At 44.3% G+C, this 19481-nt stretch overlaps 1 protein-coding gene across 2 annotated transcripts in view; it reads left to right on the forward strand.

The window, feature by feature from the left end:
- The first annotated feature begins 15650 nt into the window (after nucleotides 1–15650).
- LOC137412626 (frizzled-3) overlaps nucleotides 15651–19481 on the forward strand; it is a 102491-nt gene continuing 98660 nt past the window's right edge. The window contains exons 1-2 of one of the 2 annotated variants that reach the window (XM_068097917.2): nucleotides 15651–15966; nucleotides 18448–18803. Coding sequence is in view for 1 of the 2 variants with exons in the window: in XM_068097916.2 (XP_067954017.1) it covers nucleotides 18576–18803 (228 nt within the window). In the remaining variant the exon portion in view is untranslated. The remainder of the gene's footprint in view (nucleotides 15967–18447; nucleotides 18804–19481) is intronic. The other variant, XM_068097916.2, reaches the window with a different exon arrangement.

The raw sequence follows: 19481 nt of genomic DNA on the forward strand, positions 1-19481 counted from the left end.
CTTGTGTTGGTGCAGCAAACCACTTTTGCACTTGTATTAGTGTGGAAAACCACTTTTCGCACTTGTGTTAGTGTTGAAAAACCACTTTTCGCACTTGTGTTAGTGTTGAAATACCACTTTTCGCCATTGTGTTAGTGTTGAAAAACCACTTTTCGCACTTGTGTTGGTGCAGGAAACCACTTTTGCACTTGTATTAGTGTGGAAAAAACACTTTTTGCACTTGTGATAGTGTTGAAAAACCACTTTTCGCACTTGTGTTATTGTTGAAAAACCACTTTTCGCACCTGTGTTAGTGTTGAAAAACCACTTTTCGCACTTGTGTTATAATAATAATAATAATGCATTTATTTTATATAGCGCTTTTCAGGAAGCCCAAAGACGCTTTGACAGAGTGCAAAACATAACGCATAGCAAAACATAAAGACAATTGCAAAAAAAGAAGAATCAATAGGGAAATATTCAAAGCACAAAGGAGGGAGAAGGAGAGGAGATAGTCAGGGGTTAGATGCTGTGGGTTAAATGTTGAATGCAGTGTTGAACAGGTGGGTCTTGAGTGATGTTTTGAATGTGGTGAGTGAGGAGGAGTCTCTGATGGTGTGAGGTAGCGAGTTCCAGAGGGTGGGAGCAGCGATGGAGAAGGCCCTGTCCCCCCAGGATCTAAATTTGGTCCGGATGGGGGGGGTCAGGAGGTTGGTACCAGCAGAGCGGAGGTTGCGGGTGGGAGTGTGTCTGGAGAGGAGGTCAGCCAGGTAGGATGGGGCCAGGTTATGGAGGGCTTTGTAGGTCAAGAGGAGGATTTTGTACTGGATTCTCTGGGAGATGGGGAGCCAGTGAAGCTTGTAAAGGACGGGGGTGATGTGGTCACGGGTCCGGGAATGGGTGAGTAGACGGGCAGCGGAGTTCTGAATGTATTGGAGTTTATTGGTGATTGTTGAGGGTGAACCATAAAGGAGGCTATTGCAGTAGTCCAGACGGGAAGTGATGAAGGCGTGGATGAGGGTTTCTGCAGCCACAGAGGAGAGGGATGGACGGAGACGGGCGATGTTTTTCAGGTGGAAGAAGGCTGTCTTTGTGATCTGTTTAGTGTATTTGTCGAAGGAGAGGGTTTGGTCAAAGATGATGCCAAGATTCCGGATGTGAGGGGAGGTGGACACTGGGAAACCGTCGATGTTGAGGGCAAAGTTATGGGTGGACTTGGTGAGCGTTTTTGGGCCAATGATGATTATTTCAGATTTATCACAGTTAAGTTTGAGGAAGTTGATTTGAAGCCAGGATTTTATTTCAGTGATGCAGTTTGTCAGGATAGAGTGGGTGGCGGTGGAGATGGACTTGGTGGAGATGAAAAGCTGGATGTCATCGGCGAAGCAGTGGAATTGGAGACCATGACGGCGGATTAAGTGACCGAGGGGGGACAGGTAAAGGATAAAGAGGAGGGGGCCAAGAACTGAACCTTGGGGGACACCTTGGGGGAGGGGAGCAGTGGGGGATTTGCAGTTATTGATGGAGATGAACTGACGTCTGTCAGAGAGGTATGATTTAATCCAAGAGAGGGCAGTGCCGGTAATGTTAAAGGTGGTTTCAAGTCGGGTGAGGAGGATGGTGTGATCGATGGTGTCAAAGGCAGCGCTGAGGTCGAGGAGGATGAGAATGTTGAGGTTGCCAGCATCAGAGGAGAGGAGAAGGTCGTTGGTGATTTTGAGGAGAGCAGTTTCAGTACTGTGGTTGGACCGGAATCCGGATTGGAATGTTTCATACAGGTTATTGGCAGAGAGGTGATGCTTGAGTTGAGTGGCTACAGCGCGTTCCAAAACCTTTGACAGAAAGGGTAGGTTGGAGATGGGTCTGAAGTGGACCACTTTTCGCACTTGTGTTAGTGTTGAAAAACCACTTTTCGCACTTGTTGGTGCAGGAAACCACTTTTGCACTTGTATTAGTGTGGAAAAAACACTTTTTACCTTCGCAAAAGCGGAAGGTTATGTTTTGATCGCTGTGTATTTATTTGTATGTCTGTGTGTGTGTGTGTGTGTATGTTATTCGCATAACTCAAAAAGTATTCAACCGAATTGCATGAAATTTGGTGGGATGATTGGTTATTATACGGGACACATTTGATTAGATTTTGGGAGCAATCGGGTCAAAGGTCAAGGTCAAGGTCACGAAAAGGTCAAAATCGTATTTTTGTTGTTCTGTTCCCTACACTCCCATGCCAAGTACAGAACAGTAGCTGCGGCGAAGGTATGCGCTCTACCGAGTGCCCGTTCTAGTTGCACTTGTGATAGTGTTGAAAAACCACTTTTCGCACTTGTGTTAGTGTTGAAAAACCACTTTTCGCACTTGTGTTGGTGCAGGAAACCACTTTTGCACTTGTATTAGTGTGGAAAAACCACTTTTCGCACTTGTGTTAGTGTTGAAAAACCACTTTTCGCACTTGTGTTAGTGTTGAAAAACCACTTTTCGCACTTGTGTTGGTGCAGGAAACCACTTTTGCACTTGTATTAGTGTGGAAAAAACACTTTTTGCACTTGTGATAGTGTTGAAAAACCACTTTTCGCACTTGTGTAGGTGTTGAAAAACCACTTTTCGCACTTGTTTTGGTGCAGGAAACCACTTTTGCACTTGTATTAGTGTGGAAAAACCACTTTTCGCACTTGTGTTAGTGTTGAAAAACCACTTTTCGCACTTGTATTAGTGTTGAAAAACCACTTTTCGCACTTGTGTTGGTGCAGGAAACCACTTTTGCACTTGTATTAGTGTGGAAAAAACACTTTTTGCACTTGTGATAGTGTTGAAAAACCACTTTTCGCACTTGTGTTAGTGTTGAAAAACCACTTTTCGCACTTGTGTTGGTGCAGGAAACCACTTTTGCACTTGTATTAGTGTGGAAAAACCACTTTTCACACTTGTGTTAGTGTTGAAAAACCACTTTTCGCACTTGTGTTAGTGTTGAAAAACCACTTTTCGCACTTGTGTTAGTGTTGAAAAACCACTTTTCACACTTGTGTTGGTGCAGGAAACCACTTTTGCACTTGTATTAGTGTGGAAAAAACACTTTTTGCACTTGTGATAGTGTTGAAAAACCACTTTTTGCACTTGTGTTAGTGTTGAAAAACCACTTTTCGCACTTGTGTTGGTGCAGCAAACCACTTTTGCACTTGTATTAGTGTGGAAAAACCACTTTTCGCACTTGTGTTAGTGTTGAAAAACCACTTTTCGCACTTGTGTTAGTGTTGAAATACCACTTTTCGCCATTGTGTTAGTGTTGAAAAACCACTTTTCGCACTTGTGTTGGTGCAGGAAACCACTTTTGCACTTTTATTAGTGTGGAAAAAACACTTTTTGCACTTGTGATAGTGTTGAAAAACCACTTTTCGCACTTGTGTTATTGTTGAAAAACCACTTTTCGCACCTGTGTTAGTGTTGAAAAACCACTTTTCGCACTTGTGTTGGTGCAGGAAACCACTTTTGCACTTGTATTAGTGTGGCAAAAACACTTTTTGCACTTGTGATAGTGTTGAAAAACCACTTTTCGCACTTGTGTTAGTGTTGAAAAACCACTTTTCGCACTTGTGTTGGTGCAGGAAACCACTTTTGCACTTGTATTAGTGTGGAAAAACCACTTTTCGCACTTGTGTTAGTGTTGAAAAACCACTTTTCGCACTTGTGTTAGTGTTGAAAAACCACTTTTCGCACTTGTGTTGGTGCAGGAAACCACTTTTGCACTTGTATTAGTGTGGAAAAACCACTTTTCGCACTTGTGTTAGTGTTGAAAAACCACTTTTCGCACATGTGTTAGTGTTGAAAAACCACTTTTCGCACTTGTGTTGGTGCAGGAAACCACTTTTGCACTTGTATTAGTGTGGAAAAACACTTTTCGCACTTGTGATAGTGTTGAAAAACCACTTTTCGCACTTGTGTTAGTGTTGAAAAACCACTTTTCGCACTTGTGTTGGTGCAGGAAACCACTTTTGCACTTGTATTAGTGTGGAAAAACCACTTTTCGCACTTGTGTTAGTGTTGAAAAACCACTTTTCGCACTTGTGTTAGTGTTGAAAAACCACTTTTCTCACTTGTGTTAGTGTTGAAAAACCACTTTTCGCACTTGTGTTGGTGCAGGAAACCACTTTTGCACTTGTATTAGTGTGGAAAAAACACTTTTTGCACTTGTGATAGTGTTGAAAAATTACTTTTCGCACTTGTGTTAGTGTTGAAAAACCACTTTTCGCACTTGTTTTGGTGCAGGAAACCACTTTTGCACTTGTATTAGTGTGGAAAAACCACTTTTCGCACTTGTGTTAGTGTTGAAAAACCACTTTTCGCACTTGTGTTAGTGTTGAAAAACCACTTTTCGCACTTGTGTTGGTGCAGGAAACCACTTTTGCACTTGTATTAGTGTGGAAAAAACACTTTTTGCACTTGTGATGGTGTTGAAAAACCACTTTTCGCACTTGTGTTAGTGTTGAAAAACCACTTTTCGCACTTGTGTTGGTGGAGGAAACCACTTTTGCACTTGTATTAGTGTGGAAAAACCACTTTTCGCATTTGTGTTAGTGTTGAAAAACCACTTTTCGCACTTGTGTTAGTGTTGAAAAACCACTTTTCGCACTTGTGTTAGTGTTGAAAAACCACTTTTCGCACTTGTGTTGGTGCAGGAAACCACTTTTGCACTTGTATTAGTGTGGAAAAAACACTTTTCGCACTTGTGTTAGTGTTGAAAAACCACTTTTCGCACTTGTGTTAGTGTTGAAAAACCACTTTTCTCACTTGTGTTAGTGTTGAAAAACCACTTTTCGCACTTGTGTTGGTGCAGGAAACCACTTTTGCACTTGTATTAGTGTGGAAAAAACACTTTTTGCACTTGTGATAGTGTTGAAAAATTACTTTTCGCACTTGTGTTAGTGTTGAAAAACCACTTTTCGCACTTGTTTTGGTGCAGGAAACCACTTTTGCACTTGTATTAGTGTGGAAAAACCACTTTTCGCACTTGTGTTAGTGTTGAAAAACCACTTTTCGCACTTGTGTTAGTGTTGAAAAACCACTTTTCGCACTTGTTTTGGTGCAGGAAACCACTTTTGCACTTGTATTAGTGTGGAAAAAACACTTTTTGCACTTGTGATAGTGTTGAAAAACCACTTTTCGCACTTGTGTTATTGTTGAAAAACCACTTTTCGCACTTGTGTTGGTGGAGGAAACCACTTTTGCACTTGTATTAGTGTGGAAAAACCACTTTTCGCACTTGTGTTAGTGTTGAAAAACCACTTTTCGCACTTGTGTTAGTGTTGAAAACCCACTTTTCGCACTTGTGTTGGTGCAGGAAACCACTTTTGCACTTGTATTAGTGTGGAAAAAACACTTTTTGCACTTGTGATAGTGTTGAAAAACCACTTTTCGCACTTGTGTTAGTGTTGAAAAACCACTTTTCGCACTTGTGTTGGTGCAGCAAACCACTTTTGCACTTGTATTAGTGTTGCAAAACCACTTTTTGCATTTGTGTTAGTGTTGCAAAACCACTTTTCGCACTTGTGTTAGTGTTGCAAAACCATTTTCCACACTTGTGCTAGTGTTGAAAAAAGGAATGGATCCAGTCCACCAGGCAGCACAGGAACCAGTCCACAGGGCAGCAGAAGATACCTCTAGGGACGAGAATTTGAGAAATCCCAAAGTGTATATCTTTCTGTGCTTGTTCTAGTAGTCATTGTATGCTGGTAGCCATTTCAATTTAAATTTTTAAGTCATATGAGATCATACTGGTGCAGTTATGGAAGGTGTACAGCAGTAGATACCAAGACCTTATAGCAATAACCATGCACAGGCAATGGCAGCTATTGCAGCTTTGGGGCAAGGAGCTTCACGCTCCTAGGTATACATCTCTAGAGAGCGTAACATGAAGCCCTTTAGTGGTGAGGTTAGTGTAGATGGGGGTTCTGTTGGGGATTTCATTGAACAGGTAAAGCGTGTGACTATTATGGCGGTCGGCCTTCGCGGAGGTGTGCCGCTCAGGTGACCTGTTGGGGTTCCTAAGGGAGGCTTTCGAGGAAAAGTGTAGTGTCTCGCAACTGCTTCAATCATTCTCTGGTCGCAAACAGGAGGGAGAGAATCTACATGATTACTCACATGCATTGGCACATATGTTAGACTCTGTAAAAAGACAGTCAGGTGTTGCCATCCCAGGATAGAGGGTTCCCCTCAGAGACCAGTTTATAGAAGGGATTAGGGATGTTTTCTTGAGGAGGGAACTCCGGAAATGGGTCAGAGAAGAACCACAGGCTTCTCTCATTCAGGTCCGTAATGAAGCCATCCTCTGGGTGCAGGAGGAAGAGGGAAGGCCTTGCCCTACTAAGCTTGTTAGGAGTAGGAGTATTGAGGTTCCTTGCCCAACTAAGCTTGTTGGGAGTAGGAGTATTGAGGTTCCTTGCCCTACTAAGCTTGTCAAGAGTAGGAGTATTGAGGTTCCTTGCCCTACTAAGCTTGTTAGGAGTCGGAGTATTGAGGTTCCTTGCCCTACTAAGCTTGTTAGGAGTAGCAATATTGAGGTTCCTTGCCCAACTAAGCTTGTTAGGAGTAGGTGTGTTGAGGTTCCTTGCCCTACTAAGCTTGTTAGAAGTAGAAGTATTGAATACCTTTTCTTTGAATTTGATCTTTTTCTATCATCTATATCTATAATATAAAAGGAGCTCCGTCTTGGTGTGCCTGTGTGCGTGCATGCGTCCGTCCGTCAAAAATTGTCCTGGAGGAGTATAGGGGATTTATACGCCATTCGCCAGCAATTCTAATCGCCATCTTTTTATCAATCAGTTGCTAGGCAATTTTCAAACAGAATGATATAATTAATTAAGGTGAGGATAGACAGGCAGGTTTCAATTTACATTAAAACAAAACCTCTTCCTCCTTCATCTTCTTCATTCATTTATAATTATGGTGAATCACATTGAATCCCATTTCTCATATGGATTAGAATCAGAAAACCCTTGTCATATCCAATACTTCCTTTCAACATTTCCATTTTATCCATATAACAGTAATATGTCATGCGATCAAACAGCATTTCTGATTATACACCGCCTTTTAAAGCATCACAAAACAGGTCGCTCTATCTGCAACACAGCTGAGGAAAGGATACAAACAAAAAAGCAGCTGATATTTCACTAATTTATTCACACTTTTTTTAAAGGGTGAAAGTTGATTTTTATGCCTCCACCACCAAAGTCGGCGGAGGCATTATGTTTTTGGGGTGTCCGTCCGTCCATCCATCCGTCCGTACGGGCTAAACCTCGTTTTTCTCAGCAACCATATGTCCGATTGAGACGAAACTTTCAGGGTAGGAGTGACACCCATACAACAACAACAACAACAACAACAGGCATTTTAAGGCCATTTTCCCTGCAAGAGCGGGGGTTAGCCTTGCGGTCCCCATGACAATGTTCTCCATTTTGACCTATTTTCTGCATCTCCCCTTGTTAACCCCCTTGCCCGCATTTCTTCTTCGACCATCTTTAGCCATGTCTTTCTCAGTCTTCCCCGTCCTCTACTTCCTTCTACATTCATTTCCATCACTCTTTTCAACCAGTCACTTTCATCCTCCTCAACACATGACCAAACCATCTCAACCTGTTTCTCTTCACAGCATCCATCACAGGCTCTATTCCCATCATCTTTCGCAAGTCATCATTTGTCTTCCTCTCTCTCACCGATACTCCACACATCCACCGAACCATTCGCATTTCCACCCTTTCCAGCCTTTGTTGCTGCTCTACGTTCATTACCCATGTCTCACTCCCATAAATCATAACACTTCTCACACATGCAGCATACACCTTCCCTTCAGCTTCAATGACACTCCCCTCCTAGTCAGCACGCCACTCAGTTCCCGAAACTTCTTCCATGCACATCTCACTCGAGCAACCGTTGCCGAGTCTGATCCACCTTCTCCATTCAGCATGTCTCCGAGGTAGCAAAATGTTTTCACACCTTCCAGCTTCACGCCATCTCCAAGATCCAACTCAACATTTCCTCCATCTGCAGCTCCCTCTGTGCACACCTTACATTTGAATGTAGCTGCCACACTGGTAAATGACCCTCTCAGACCACTACATTTTTGATGAACCCACTCAGCGCACATTGTACATTGAATGGAGTTCACTCCGACACCCTTCCTGCACACAGCACACGGCCACTTCCCAGTTCTTTCCACCTCACCACATGCTTTACCACTTGCCATCACCTTCGTTTTTCCGATATTCACCTTCAGACCTTTTGTCTCCATACATTCCTTCCACGTGTTCATCTTCTCCTTCAGTCCATCCATACTTTCTGCAATCAACACCAGATCATCTGCATACAACAACTCCCACGGTAAACCCTCCTTTACTGTTCTGAAGTTCTGAGCCAGCACCTCCATCATAGCTACAAATAGTAGTGGACTTAGTACCGACCCCTGATGCATTCCCACCGACACCTCAAACTCACCACTGTTCCCGTCCGTCCTTACAGATGTGCGCGCTCTTTTGTACATTGCCATAACTACGCAGATCAACCATTCCTCCACTCCTAACTTCCTCAATGCCCATGTCACTACTTCACGTGGAACCCTATCGAATGCTTTCTCCAGATCAACAAACCCAAGAAACAACTTCCTCCTCTTCTCAATATACTTCTCCTGCAACTGCCTCACAATAAAAAGCGCGTCTGTCGTTCCTCTTCCTAGCATAAATCCAAACTGCATTTCGTCAATCTTCACTTTCTTCCTTATCCTCCTCTCCAACACCCTTTCCAATACCTTCATTCCATGCTCCAATAACCTTATCGCTCGGTACGAGCCACAGTCCATAGGGTCACCTTTCCCCTTGTATAGAGGGACGAGGGTACTCAGTCCCTAAGCCACTGGAATGCAGCCTTCTTTCACCACCAGATTGCAGATGTCTGTCATTCTCTTCACACCCCAATTTCCCGCTGCCTTCACCATATCTCCCACAACTCCCATCGGCCCTCCCACTTTTCTACTCTTCATTGCTTTTATCGCTTCCTCAACTTCCTCCTCGGTTATCTTCTCTGCTGGTCCTAAAACTGGGTTACTCTCCATGTTGCCATGCCATTCATTCTCTGCATTCAACAGTATTTCCATATATCTCTTCCATCTTCCTTTAATTCCATCTGGGTACACAACGATTTGTCCCACTTCATCCTTCAAGCAACTCACCCCCATCACATCACACCTCTCTTTCGCTATCTGCGTTGCAATCCTGAATACCGCTCTCTGGCCCTCTTCCAAATCCAAGCGTTCTCGGAACATTTTCCTACATGCCTCCTGTGCCTTTGCTACCTCTTTCTTTGCAGCCTTCTTGGCTGCCTTATAACTTTCATGCTCTCCCTTTTCTGCCCCCATACCCTTCGCCTTCTGCCACTCCTTGAACTTCTTCCTCTTCTCGTCAATCTTCTTTCCAACCTCATCATCCCACCACCATGTTTCCGAGTGCCTCGGTGATCCTTTTGTCCATCCACATACCTCACCAACGGCTCCCAACAGACTATCTTTCATTGACATCCAAACACTTTCAAGCTCAACCACATCATCCTCCACCATACTCAGCCTCTCTTTTAATGCCTCCCTCACTGTCACCTCTTTCAACCTCCACACCTTCATTCTCGGTTGGTACTTCACCCGCCGAGCTCTCCTCGCACCTTTCACCCTTATGTCGCAGACAACCAAGTGGTGCTGTGAAACAGCCTCCTCCCCCGGGATCACCTTTGTGTCCCGGAGGTGCCCCCTATCTCGCCTACACACCAGCAGGTAGTCAACGGTTGTCATCGACCCACCTGACGTGTATGTAACAAGCTTATTACCCTCTTTCTGGAACTGAGTATTACAAATCAACAAATCAGCTCTATCAGCAAACTCCAAAATCCTTCCACCTTCTCCATTTCTCACACCATATCCGTAACCCCCATGAACTCCCTCAAAACCGTCCATACTCCTTCCCACATGTCCATTTAGGTCTCCTCCTACCACAACAACTTCCTCATCTTTCACGTTTTCCATCAGCTTCTCTATAGCACACCAGAGCTTTCCTTCTCTTCATCGCTCCGACCAACCTGCGGAGCATATCCCGAGATGATGTTCACCAAGAGCTTTCCAATCATCATTTTCACCATCATCAACCTTTCACTCACTCTAGTCACACTCACCACACTGTCTACAAACTCCTCAGAAAACAGGACACCAACACCATTCACGCCCTCCGGGCACCCTTGCCACATAAACTTGTATTTCTGTCCCTGCCTACCCTTCACCATTCTCACACCACTTCCCTTCCATCTCGTCTCCTGCACACAACATATGTCCACTCTTCTTCTGACAAATACTTCCACCACTTCTCCTGATCTCCCTGTCATTGTCCCTACATTCCATATCCCAAATCTCAGAAACCGATATCCACGTCAGGCATCAGACGTTTCGTCGTCATAAGTGGAATGATTTCCACCCTTGCTTCGATCGGGTTCCCCACCTTGAGTTTTGACGAGAGGGAGTGGGGTCCCCCACGGGGTACTTCGGGCTGTACCCTGCCCATATGTTGTCGTGATTGTGATGGTTCTCTTTTTGAGGCAATGTTTTTGGGGCCGGATGCCCTTCCTGACGCCAACCCTTTTAGTGGCCTCTTACGACACGCAGGGATACGGTGTACCTATTCTAAACCGGGGTACACACCAGGAGTGACACCCATGCAGAATGTTTTTATAACTGTGACGTCATAGGTCACGTGTCTATTTCTCTATTGATTGGCAGCCATCTTGATGGTATGGCAACCATCTTGGATTAAAAGCAAATATTAAAAATATTATTTCTTGGAAACCGCTGCATGGAAAAATTTTAAACTTCGCACATTGTCAAGTACTCCCAATGGGGAACAAAGCATGATAATGATGACATCATAGGTGAAGTGGTATACCAGCCAAAAATGTTTTAATTGAATTCCTTATCCTAAAAATCTGAAATTGCATGCACATGATCTATGACCCATTTATATTGAAATGTTAAATTTATAACATCATAGGTCACATTTTTTGGCAGCCATATTGGATTGAAGGAAAATCGATATATATAAAACACAGTTTGTGTGTGTGTAATGGTACCGATAGACTCCTAAACGGAGAGGCTCACGTGCTTGATATTTGGCATAGACATGGCCATTGAGCCTGGGAAGAACATGGCCGACCTAAAAAAAAATATTTCATAATATTTTTTTTACCATATTTTTACCTCAGCGCATTTTAGCGAGGAATATTATACACGGAATCTGACCGGTGACAGAGCAGCGCGCTGATTCGCTCAGAGCAATCACGTGATGTTCCTTGCCACCATAAACACAGTTACGCATTCGCACGTAATTCAGAGCGAAAAGCGATTGCGTTTTTTCACATTTCAGCGAGGAACATTGCCATTCACACTACATACGTTTTTTCTTTCTTTCATCTTTAGATCCATATTTTTTTTCAGCGAGGAATATTATACACTGAATCTGAATCGGTGGCAGAGCAGCGCGCTGATTCGCTCAGAGCGATCACATGATGTTCCTTGCCGCCATAAACTCAACTCACAGCAAGTAGCATCGATTTTAGCATGATTAGCATTTAGCATGATTTAGCATAGATAGTAGCATGTTTCACATAGATTTTTTTGCAGCGAGGAATATTATACACAGAATCTGAACCAGTGGCAGAGCAGCGCGCTGATTCGCTCATTCGCGCTCATTGATGACGATCACGATCACATGATGACGTGATCACGAATGATGTTCGTGACGTGATCACGTGATGTTCCTTGCCGCCATAAACTCACAGCAAGTAGCATAGATTTTAGCATGATTAGCATTTAGCATGATTTAGCATAGATAGTAGCATGTTTCACATAGATTTTTTTTCAGCGAGGAATATTATACACGGATTCTGACCAGTGGCAGAGCAGCGCGCTGATTCGCTCAGAGCGATCACGTGATGTTCCACATCCGCCGCCAGTTGGCTTCACTTTTCACGGAGTATGAGCGTTCTATATATGTTCAATTCAGTGCGCCCGACTCGCTCACGTACTTGATTTGTGGCATAGACATGGCCATTGGGCCTTCACGGTGTAATTTGTGCTAGGCTTTTGTAAGAGTGAGCTTGAGTCGAGAGGGCGAATGTACGGGTTGGGAATGTACAGGTCTCCCTTCCCCCACCCGGCAACGCTGGTACTGGAGGGCGTCACAGGATCGGTGAGTCTCCAAATCCGCTTCGTGCTGTTGCGAAGATTCAGGACGATGTCGCGATTGTTGTGCTGCTCTCCGACCATGAGAACTGCAACGTCATTGTTGACTGGCCCTCCCCTTCCCTCCCCCTTCCCCCTCCCCCCTCCGTCCTCCCCTTCCCCTCCACCCTGCCCCCTCCCCCTCTCCCTCCCTCTCCCCCTCCCTTTTCCCTCTCCCCCTCCATTTTCCCCCTCCCCCTCCCTTTTCCCCCTCCCTTTTCCCCCTCCCCCTTCCCCTCCCCCCTACTCCTTCCCCTTCCCCCCTTCCCCCTCCCCCCTCCCCCTCCCCCTCCACTCCCCTCCCACCTCGCTGAAATCGCTGAGGGGAGGGATCGCTCTGAGCGAATCAGTGCGCTGCTCTGCCACCGATTCAGAATCCGTGTATAATATTCCTCACTGAAATGCGCTGAGGTAAAAATATGGTAAAAAAATATTATGAAAGATTTTTTTTTAGGGGGAGGGGAGGGGAGGGGGAGTGGGAGGGGGGAGGGGGTGGGAGAGGGGGAAGGGGGGAAGGGGAAGTGGTAGGGGGTAGGGGAAGGGGGAGGGGGAAAAGGGAGGGGGAAAATGGAGGGGGAGGGGGAAAGGGAGGGGGAGGGGGAAAAGGGAGGGGGAGGGGAAAAGGGGAGGGGGTAGGGTAGAGGGGGAAGGGAGGGGGAGGGGAGGACGGAGGGGGGAGGGGGAAGGGGGAGGGAAGGAGAGGGCCAGTCAACAATGACGTTGCAGTTCTCATGGTCGGAGAGCAGCACAACAATCGCGACATCGTCCTGAATCTTCGCAACAGCACGAAGCAGATTTTGGAGACTCACCGATCCTGTGACGCCCTCCAGTACCGGCGTTGCCGGGTGGGTGAAGGGAGACCCATACATTCCCAACCCGTACATTCACCCTCTCGACTCAAGCTCACTCGGACAAAAGCCTCACACAAATTACACCGTGAAGGCCCAATGGCCATGTCTATGCCACAAATCAAGTACGTGAGCGAGTCGGGCTGAATTGAAAATATATAGAACGCTCATACTCCGTGAAAAGTGAAGCCAACTGGCGGCGGGTGTGGAACATCACGTGATCGCTCTGAGCGAATCAGCGCGCTGCTCTGCCACCGGTCAGAATCCGTGTATAATATTCCTCGCTGAAAAAAAATCTATGTGAAACATGCTACTATCTATGCTAAATCATGCTAAATGCTAATCATGCTAAAATCTATGCTACTTGCTGTGAGTTTATGGCGGCAAGGAACATCACGTGATCGCGTCACGAACATCATTTGTGATCACGTCATCACGTGATCGTGATCGTCATCAATGAGCGCGAATGAGCGAATCAGCGCGCTGCTCTGCCACTGGTTCAGATTCCGTGTATAATATTCCTCGCTGAAAAAAAATCTATGTGAAACATGCTACTATCTATGCTAAATCATGCTAAATGCGAATCAATGCTAAAATCTATGCTACTTGCTGTGAGTTTATGGCGGCAAGGAACATCACGTGATCGCGTCACGAACATCATTCGTGATCACGTGATCACGTGATCGTGATCGTCATCAATGAGCACGAATGAGCGAATCAGCGTGCTGCTCTGCCACTGGTTCAGATTCCCTGTATAATATTCCTCGCTGAAAAAAAATCTATGTGAAACATGCTACTATATATGCTAAATCATGCTAAATCATGCTAAATGCTAATCATGCTAAAATCTATGCTACTTGCTGTGAGTTTATGGCGGCAAGGAACATCACATGATCGCTCTGAGCGAATCAGCGTGCTGCTCTGCCACCGATTCAGATTCCGTGTATAATATTCCTCGCTGAAATGCGCTGAGGTAAAAATATGGTAAAAAAATATTATGAATTTTTTTTTTTAGGTCGGCCATGTTCTTCCCAGGCTCAATGGCCATGTCTATGCCAAATATCAAGCACGTGAGCCTCTCCGTTTAGGAGTCTATCGGTAACATTACACACACACAAACTGTGTTTTATATATATAGATAAGATGCTAGTCTGATAAATGGAACATGTCTTTCAATTCTCGCCAATCTCAGTCTCACCCTGTCTCTGCAAAATGGTTGTCAAACAAACCCACTATCTATTTCCAGGGTCAACCACTGGAAGAGATTCAGTCTTTTGAAGTTGTAGACTTGTAGGCCCCACTATCAACCATGACCTCTTCTGTCTCAACCCACATTGCGAGGTTGGCCTCTGCAGACTTGGCATTCTCTGTCGTTCCAAGTAATTCCTTGAAAAAATGAGAACTTCTGACAGCCAGCCAACAAGGCCTTTATCCACAGCTCAATGGAGTACTGCCTTCCTCCATGGGCTGGCACCCCAAAACCCCCATCCGTCTCTCATGGATTCTGTCGAATCTAAAGCTTTCAACATTATTAAGCTCTCCCTGTAGGTTTGTTAGCTCGGTTGTTTCTACCATCGGTGTCCTCATTTTTTTATGGTACCACATAGTTTCTTATACGCCCAGGAATACTGAACCACCATTTGGAAAAAGATTTTTCTTTGTATTACATCCACCACCGTAGGTGGATGGACGTCATGTTTTCACCCCTGTCTGTCTGTTTGTGAACAGGATAACTCAAAAGGTTGTGGACGGATTCGGACGAAATTTGGCAGAGCTGTGGCGTATGTGAGTGACACTGACGAAATGATTAGATTTTGGTGAAGATCCGGATTCGGATCCGGCTACTAGAATTTTTAAAGTGATTTTTCACCATTGGGAGATAGGGCCAAAAACGATACATGGCAGGATATCTCAAAGTTATGGATGGATTTAGACAAAACTTGTTGGACAGGTTGTGTGTGTGACAAGGAAGAATCGTTTCAATTTTGGCGAAGATCCGGATCCGGATCCAGCTCGTCGAATTTTTAAAGTGATTCTTCACCATTGAGTGATATGGCCTTCCAGGCGGAGGTATGCTCTCTACTTAGTTCCGTTCTTGTTATATTGTGTGGAAAGTGGAAATGTTTCCCCATTGTTAGTTCGTTGCCTTTTTAATCCCTCATTTCCTCAGAAACCCGTCATGAGTTTAGATTTGATATACAAAAATAAACTCACCTCTCTCAGCGAACAATTCAAATTTCGGCTCAAACTTCGACTATTGTGCTGTTTCTAATTACATTTTATCAATAATAAACATTTTCAAAAGGCATATTTTCCAAAATCAACGTAGATGAGAATGTTTCTAGTTATGTGCCTATACACCGCGTAAATAGGAACGACGTTATTATTGCAGTTTCGGCACAAAATATCAAAAAAGCTCAAACATTAAATTTAAAAAAAAGTATTGCATTCTTTTTTACTTATATTTTGGTCAAAATAAGTAAAAATAAATTTACGAGGTTCATTGAAGAAACTTTTATTCGGCGAGTGAAAGTTTTTGAAGAAAAAGAACCGAGCAGGACCCGCCCTTAGTTACTCCACACATCATAGTCTCCGCCTATGGATGTAAGTTGTAACTGACTGCAGGCAGCGAGAAGAAAGGGAATGAAAAAAACAGACGTGATAAACTAACTCAGAAACCTGAACAGGGTCAGCGAAGGAAGAACCAGTCTCGTGATTCGTGCAATGAGAGAAAGCTGCACTTCTCGTCGCACATAGACGGAGTGACGAAGTTTCATTCGGTCGTTGCTTGGAAGACAAGAGGAGTCGGTCAGGCTACGATGGATTGACGGCGCAGCGTGTTCGGTAAGTTCACGAACTGCCTTGGCATTCACACAGGGATATCGCTTCGTTGTGACGTCACTCACTGCTGCCGTGGATGTGTTCCTCAATCGTCGTTTCTGCTTCCATTTCACGCCGATAAACTGCATGGCAATTTGTGACTGATGATACGTCACTTTGTAACAATGACGTGAATGAATATTATTACCGGGAATACAAAGTTGTAATTATTCACTTTGACTCGTTGCACGAGCGCAGGTGAAGTTGGTGGTACAAGGTACATACAGTACCTACTGTTTTACTTTATTATGTTCATCATTCAATTATTAACCCTCTCGGGGCACGTGTGTGTGTGTGTGTGTGTGTGTGTGTGTGTGTGTGTGTGTGTGTGTGTGTGTGTGTGTGTGTGTGTGTGTGTGTGTGTCTGTGTGTGTCTGTGTGTGTGTCTGTGTGTGTGTGTGTCTGTGTGTGTGTGTCTGTGTGTGTGTGTCTGTGTGTGTGTGTGTGTGTGTGTGTCTGTGTGTGTGTCTGTGTGTGTGTCTGTGTCTGTCTGCATATGTGTATTAACACCCGCTCACTACCGGAGCGGCAGGAAGGGTCATTCCTTGTTGGGGTATGTAGATTACAGTCGATCTATGGTCGGGTCTCAAGAACATTGGGTGTGTTCATTTACCAAGTTTATTGTGGAGAGATCGCCAAGTGGTTTAAGCATTCGAGCAAGCACTCCATTCAAAACCATTAAAGAACGGCTGGCTTGGCCAACGCAAGCTAGCTGCTTGGCAAATTAGCACAACCCATGCTTCCTCCCTTTCAGTTTCATGTTAAACAGCAGGAGCGAGTTTCAAAAGGCCGCCACAAAAAACACCATGTTAGCGGCAGGAAGGGTGATGTTATTAACCCAAACCCTTGTGGGGTTTATAATTATAAAGTACTGTAGATCTTCTCTCAGTTCTGCAAGTAAAACTTACCTCATGGATGTCAGGATTCCTCCAAATTTCTTTAATGTTATAAACAACATTAACGACTGTTTTAAAAGCTAATCATATGTATTTGTGGTTTATAATATTTTTACTTCTGGTGGAGGCCGTTGGGCCGTTGCTCCCACGGAAACGCCATGGTGAGCTATTTATAAACGTTGACTCAACGTTTGTTCAAGGAGGAAAACCACCTTGGGGAGGTGGGATATTAATGGTATTAATATTGTTTTGTAATAACATTAATATTATGCTATTATCATTAGTTTTGTTATTAGACGCGACATTGGAAAAACACCACGATAAAGCTAACTTAACATCGATGTACACCTCAACACGCAACCCCATTGACGGCAATGGTGGGGAAAACCCGCTCAGAGGAGAAAACCCCCATGGCGAGGGGGGGGTAAATGAATGCGTTACAACCTTCATTGTGTAACTCTTAGTCATCCTGTCAAGTTTGGTTGAGATTGGATAAGTAACGACGGAATGTATTGGGGTCAAAAAATCATCAGACAGACAGACAGACACCCAATTGTGTATTTTAGTATGACCAGTACACCCGCTCGCTACGGGAGCGGAAAAAAGGGTCACTCCTCTTTGGGGTATGTAGATTACAGTCGATCTAAGGTCGGGTCTCAATAACATTGGGTGTGTGTTCATTTACCAAGTTTCTTGTGGAGAGATCACCAAGTGGTTTAAGCATTTGAGCAAGCACTCCATTGAAAACCTTTAAAGAACGGCTAGCTTGGCAAGCGCTAGCTAGCTGCTTGATAAAGGAGCACAACCCGAGCTTCTCCCCTTCAGTTTCGTATCAAACAGCAGGAGCGAGTTTCAAAAGTTCGCTACGAAAAATGCCACAGTAGCAGCAGAAAGGGCCATGTTATTAACCCAACAGTTGTGGGTTATATAGAGTACAGTAGATCTTCACTTTGCTGTACATATATATATATATTAATAGATCTTTTACGAAGTCGCTCTTACTTTTCATCGATTGAATGAAACCTTATAATTTTTAAATGTTGCTTAATCTTTTAATACATTTGTTATGTTACATATTTCTAATCGATATTGACAACAATTGGAAATCTCATTGTTACAGGCTCGCAGAATTCCCTCGAGGTACGCACATGTGCCTCCAAGCGCTCTAGCCTGGGTTTGAATCCCGACCCAGCTATAAACTCTCATCCTGGTGTTTCACAGGCAGGATTCATGAATGTGTGTGCCGTCCCTCAGATGGACGTGAAACTGGGCTTCCCGTCTCCCGGCATTAGTTGGTGGATGATAAACATCCCTAGGTGTCCTTCGTGAAGAGTAGGCGACAACCTGAACAAATTCCAAATTCCTTTCCTAACTTCCTGAGTCAGAGTGGTGACCCCGCCAGGATTGTTGCCTCCCAACCTGTTCGGCAGCACCAACGCTCTGTGTGGGGCATTGTACATGATGATGATGATGATGATGATGATGATGATGATGATGATGATGATGATTCATGATTGATGATTATTATTATTGTTATTTTGCTTTCTAGGCTGTGCCATCATCGGGAGTCAAGTCGCATCCTCTTTTTGTTTGATCATCTTCCAATGGGACTACCATGAAGCAGCATGCCGTGGATTCAAGCACTCGACCGGTTGTGGAAATAGAACTGGTCGGTTGATGTTCACCCCATGTTGCCTAAATATGCTGTCACGTGCAGATCCGACCGGTCGTCTCTTCGTGGTGTCAGCTTTGTGTTTGTTGGTGCCACGAGGTGCTGGTGGACGAGGGACGTTCGCCTGTGAACCCCTTACTCTGAGGATGTGTCTGGATATGCCCTACAATCTCACCCGCATGCCCAACATCCTCGGTCACTACGATCAGCATTCTGCAGGACAAGCTATGGAGGTGGAGTCTTTGTTTGAGGGGTTGGGTGTCTTGAGGTTACATTAAAGATTATTTAATTGCATTGAAAATTTGGGTAATGATGTCAACACTGCCAAGCTCTATAACAGTTAAACATTCTATCGCTAATGAAGGTGGAAATGAAATTTAATGTCCCACACAAGTCTTAATATGCAGCACTGACACTGTCTGGGCCGCCATTTGTGATGGCGTTTGATGTTGATAGGCGGTTTCCATCTTGGGAATTCAATTAATACATTTATATCTTGTTTTCTTGACCATGTTACCTCCACCAACGAAGGTGGATGGAGGTTATGTTTGTATCCCTGTCTGTCTGTTTGACTCTCTCTCCGTGAGCAGGATATCTCAAAAAGTTATGGACGGATTCGGACAAAATTTGGTTGACAGGTTGAGAGTGTGACAAGGATGAATTGATTCGATTTTGCTGAAGATTCAGATCCGGATCCAATAATTTCTTGTAAATCTTCGCCATTAGGAGATAGGGCCAAAACTATACATATCAAGATATCTCCAAAAGTTATGGACAGATTCGGACGAAACTTGGTGGACAGGTTGGGTGTTTGACAATGACGACTTTATTCATTTTTTGTGAAGATCCGGATCCAGGTCCAGATCCGGGAGTTTTTTGATTTTTAAAAGAATTCTTTACCGTTTAGAAAT

Source organism: Myxine glutinosa, chromosome 13, assembly GCF_964187855.1.
Source record: "Myxine glutinosa chromosome 13, kmMyxGlut1.1, whole genome shotgun sequence".
In the NCBI taxonomy this organism is placed as follows: domain Eukaryota; kingdom Metazoa; phylum Chordata; class Myxini; order Myxiniformes; family Myxinidae; genus Myxine; species Myxine glutinosa.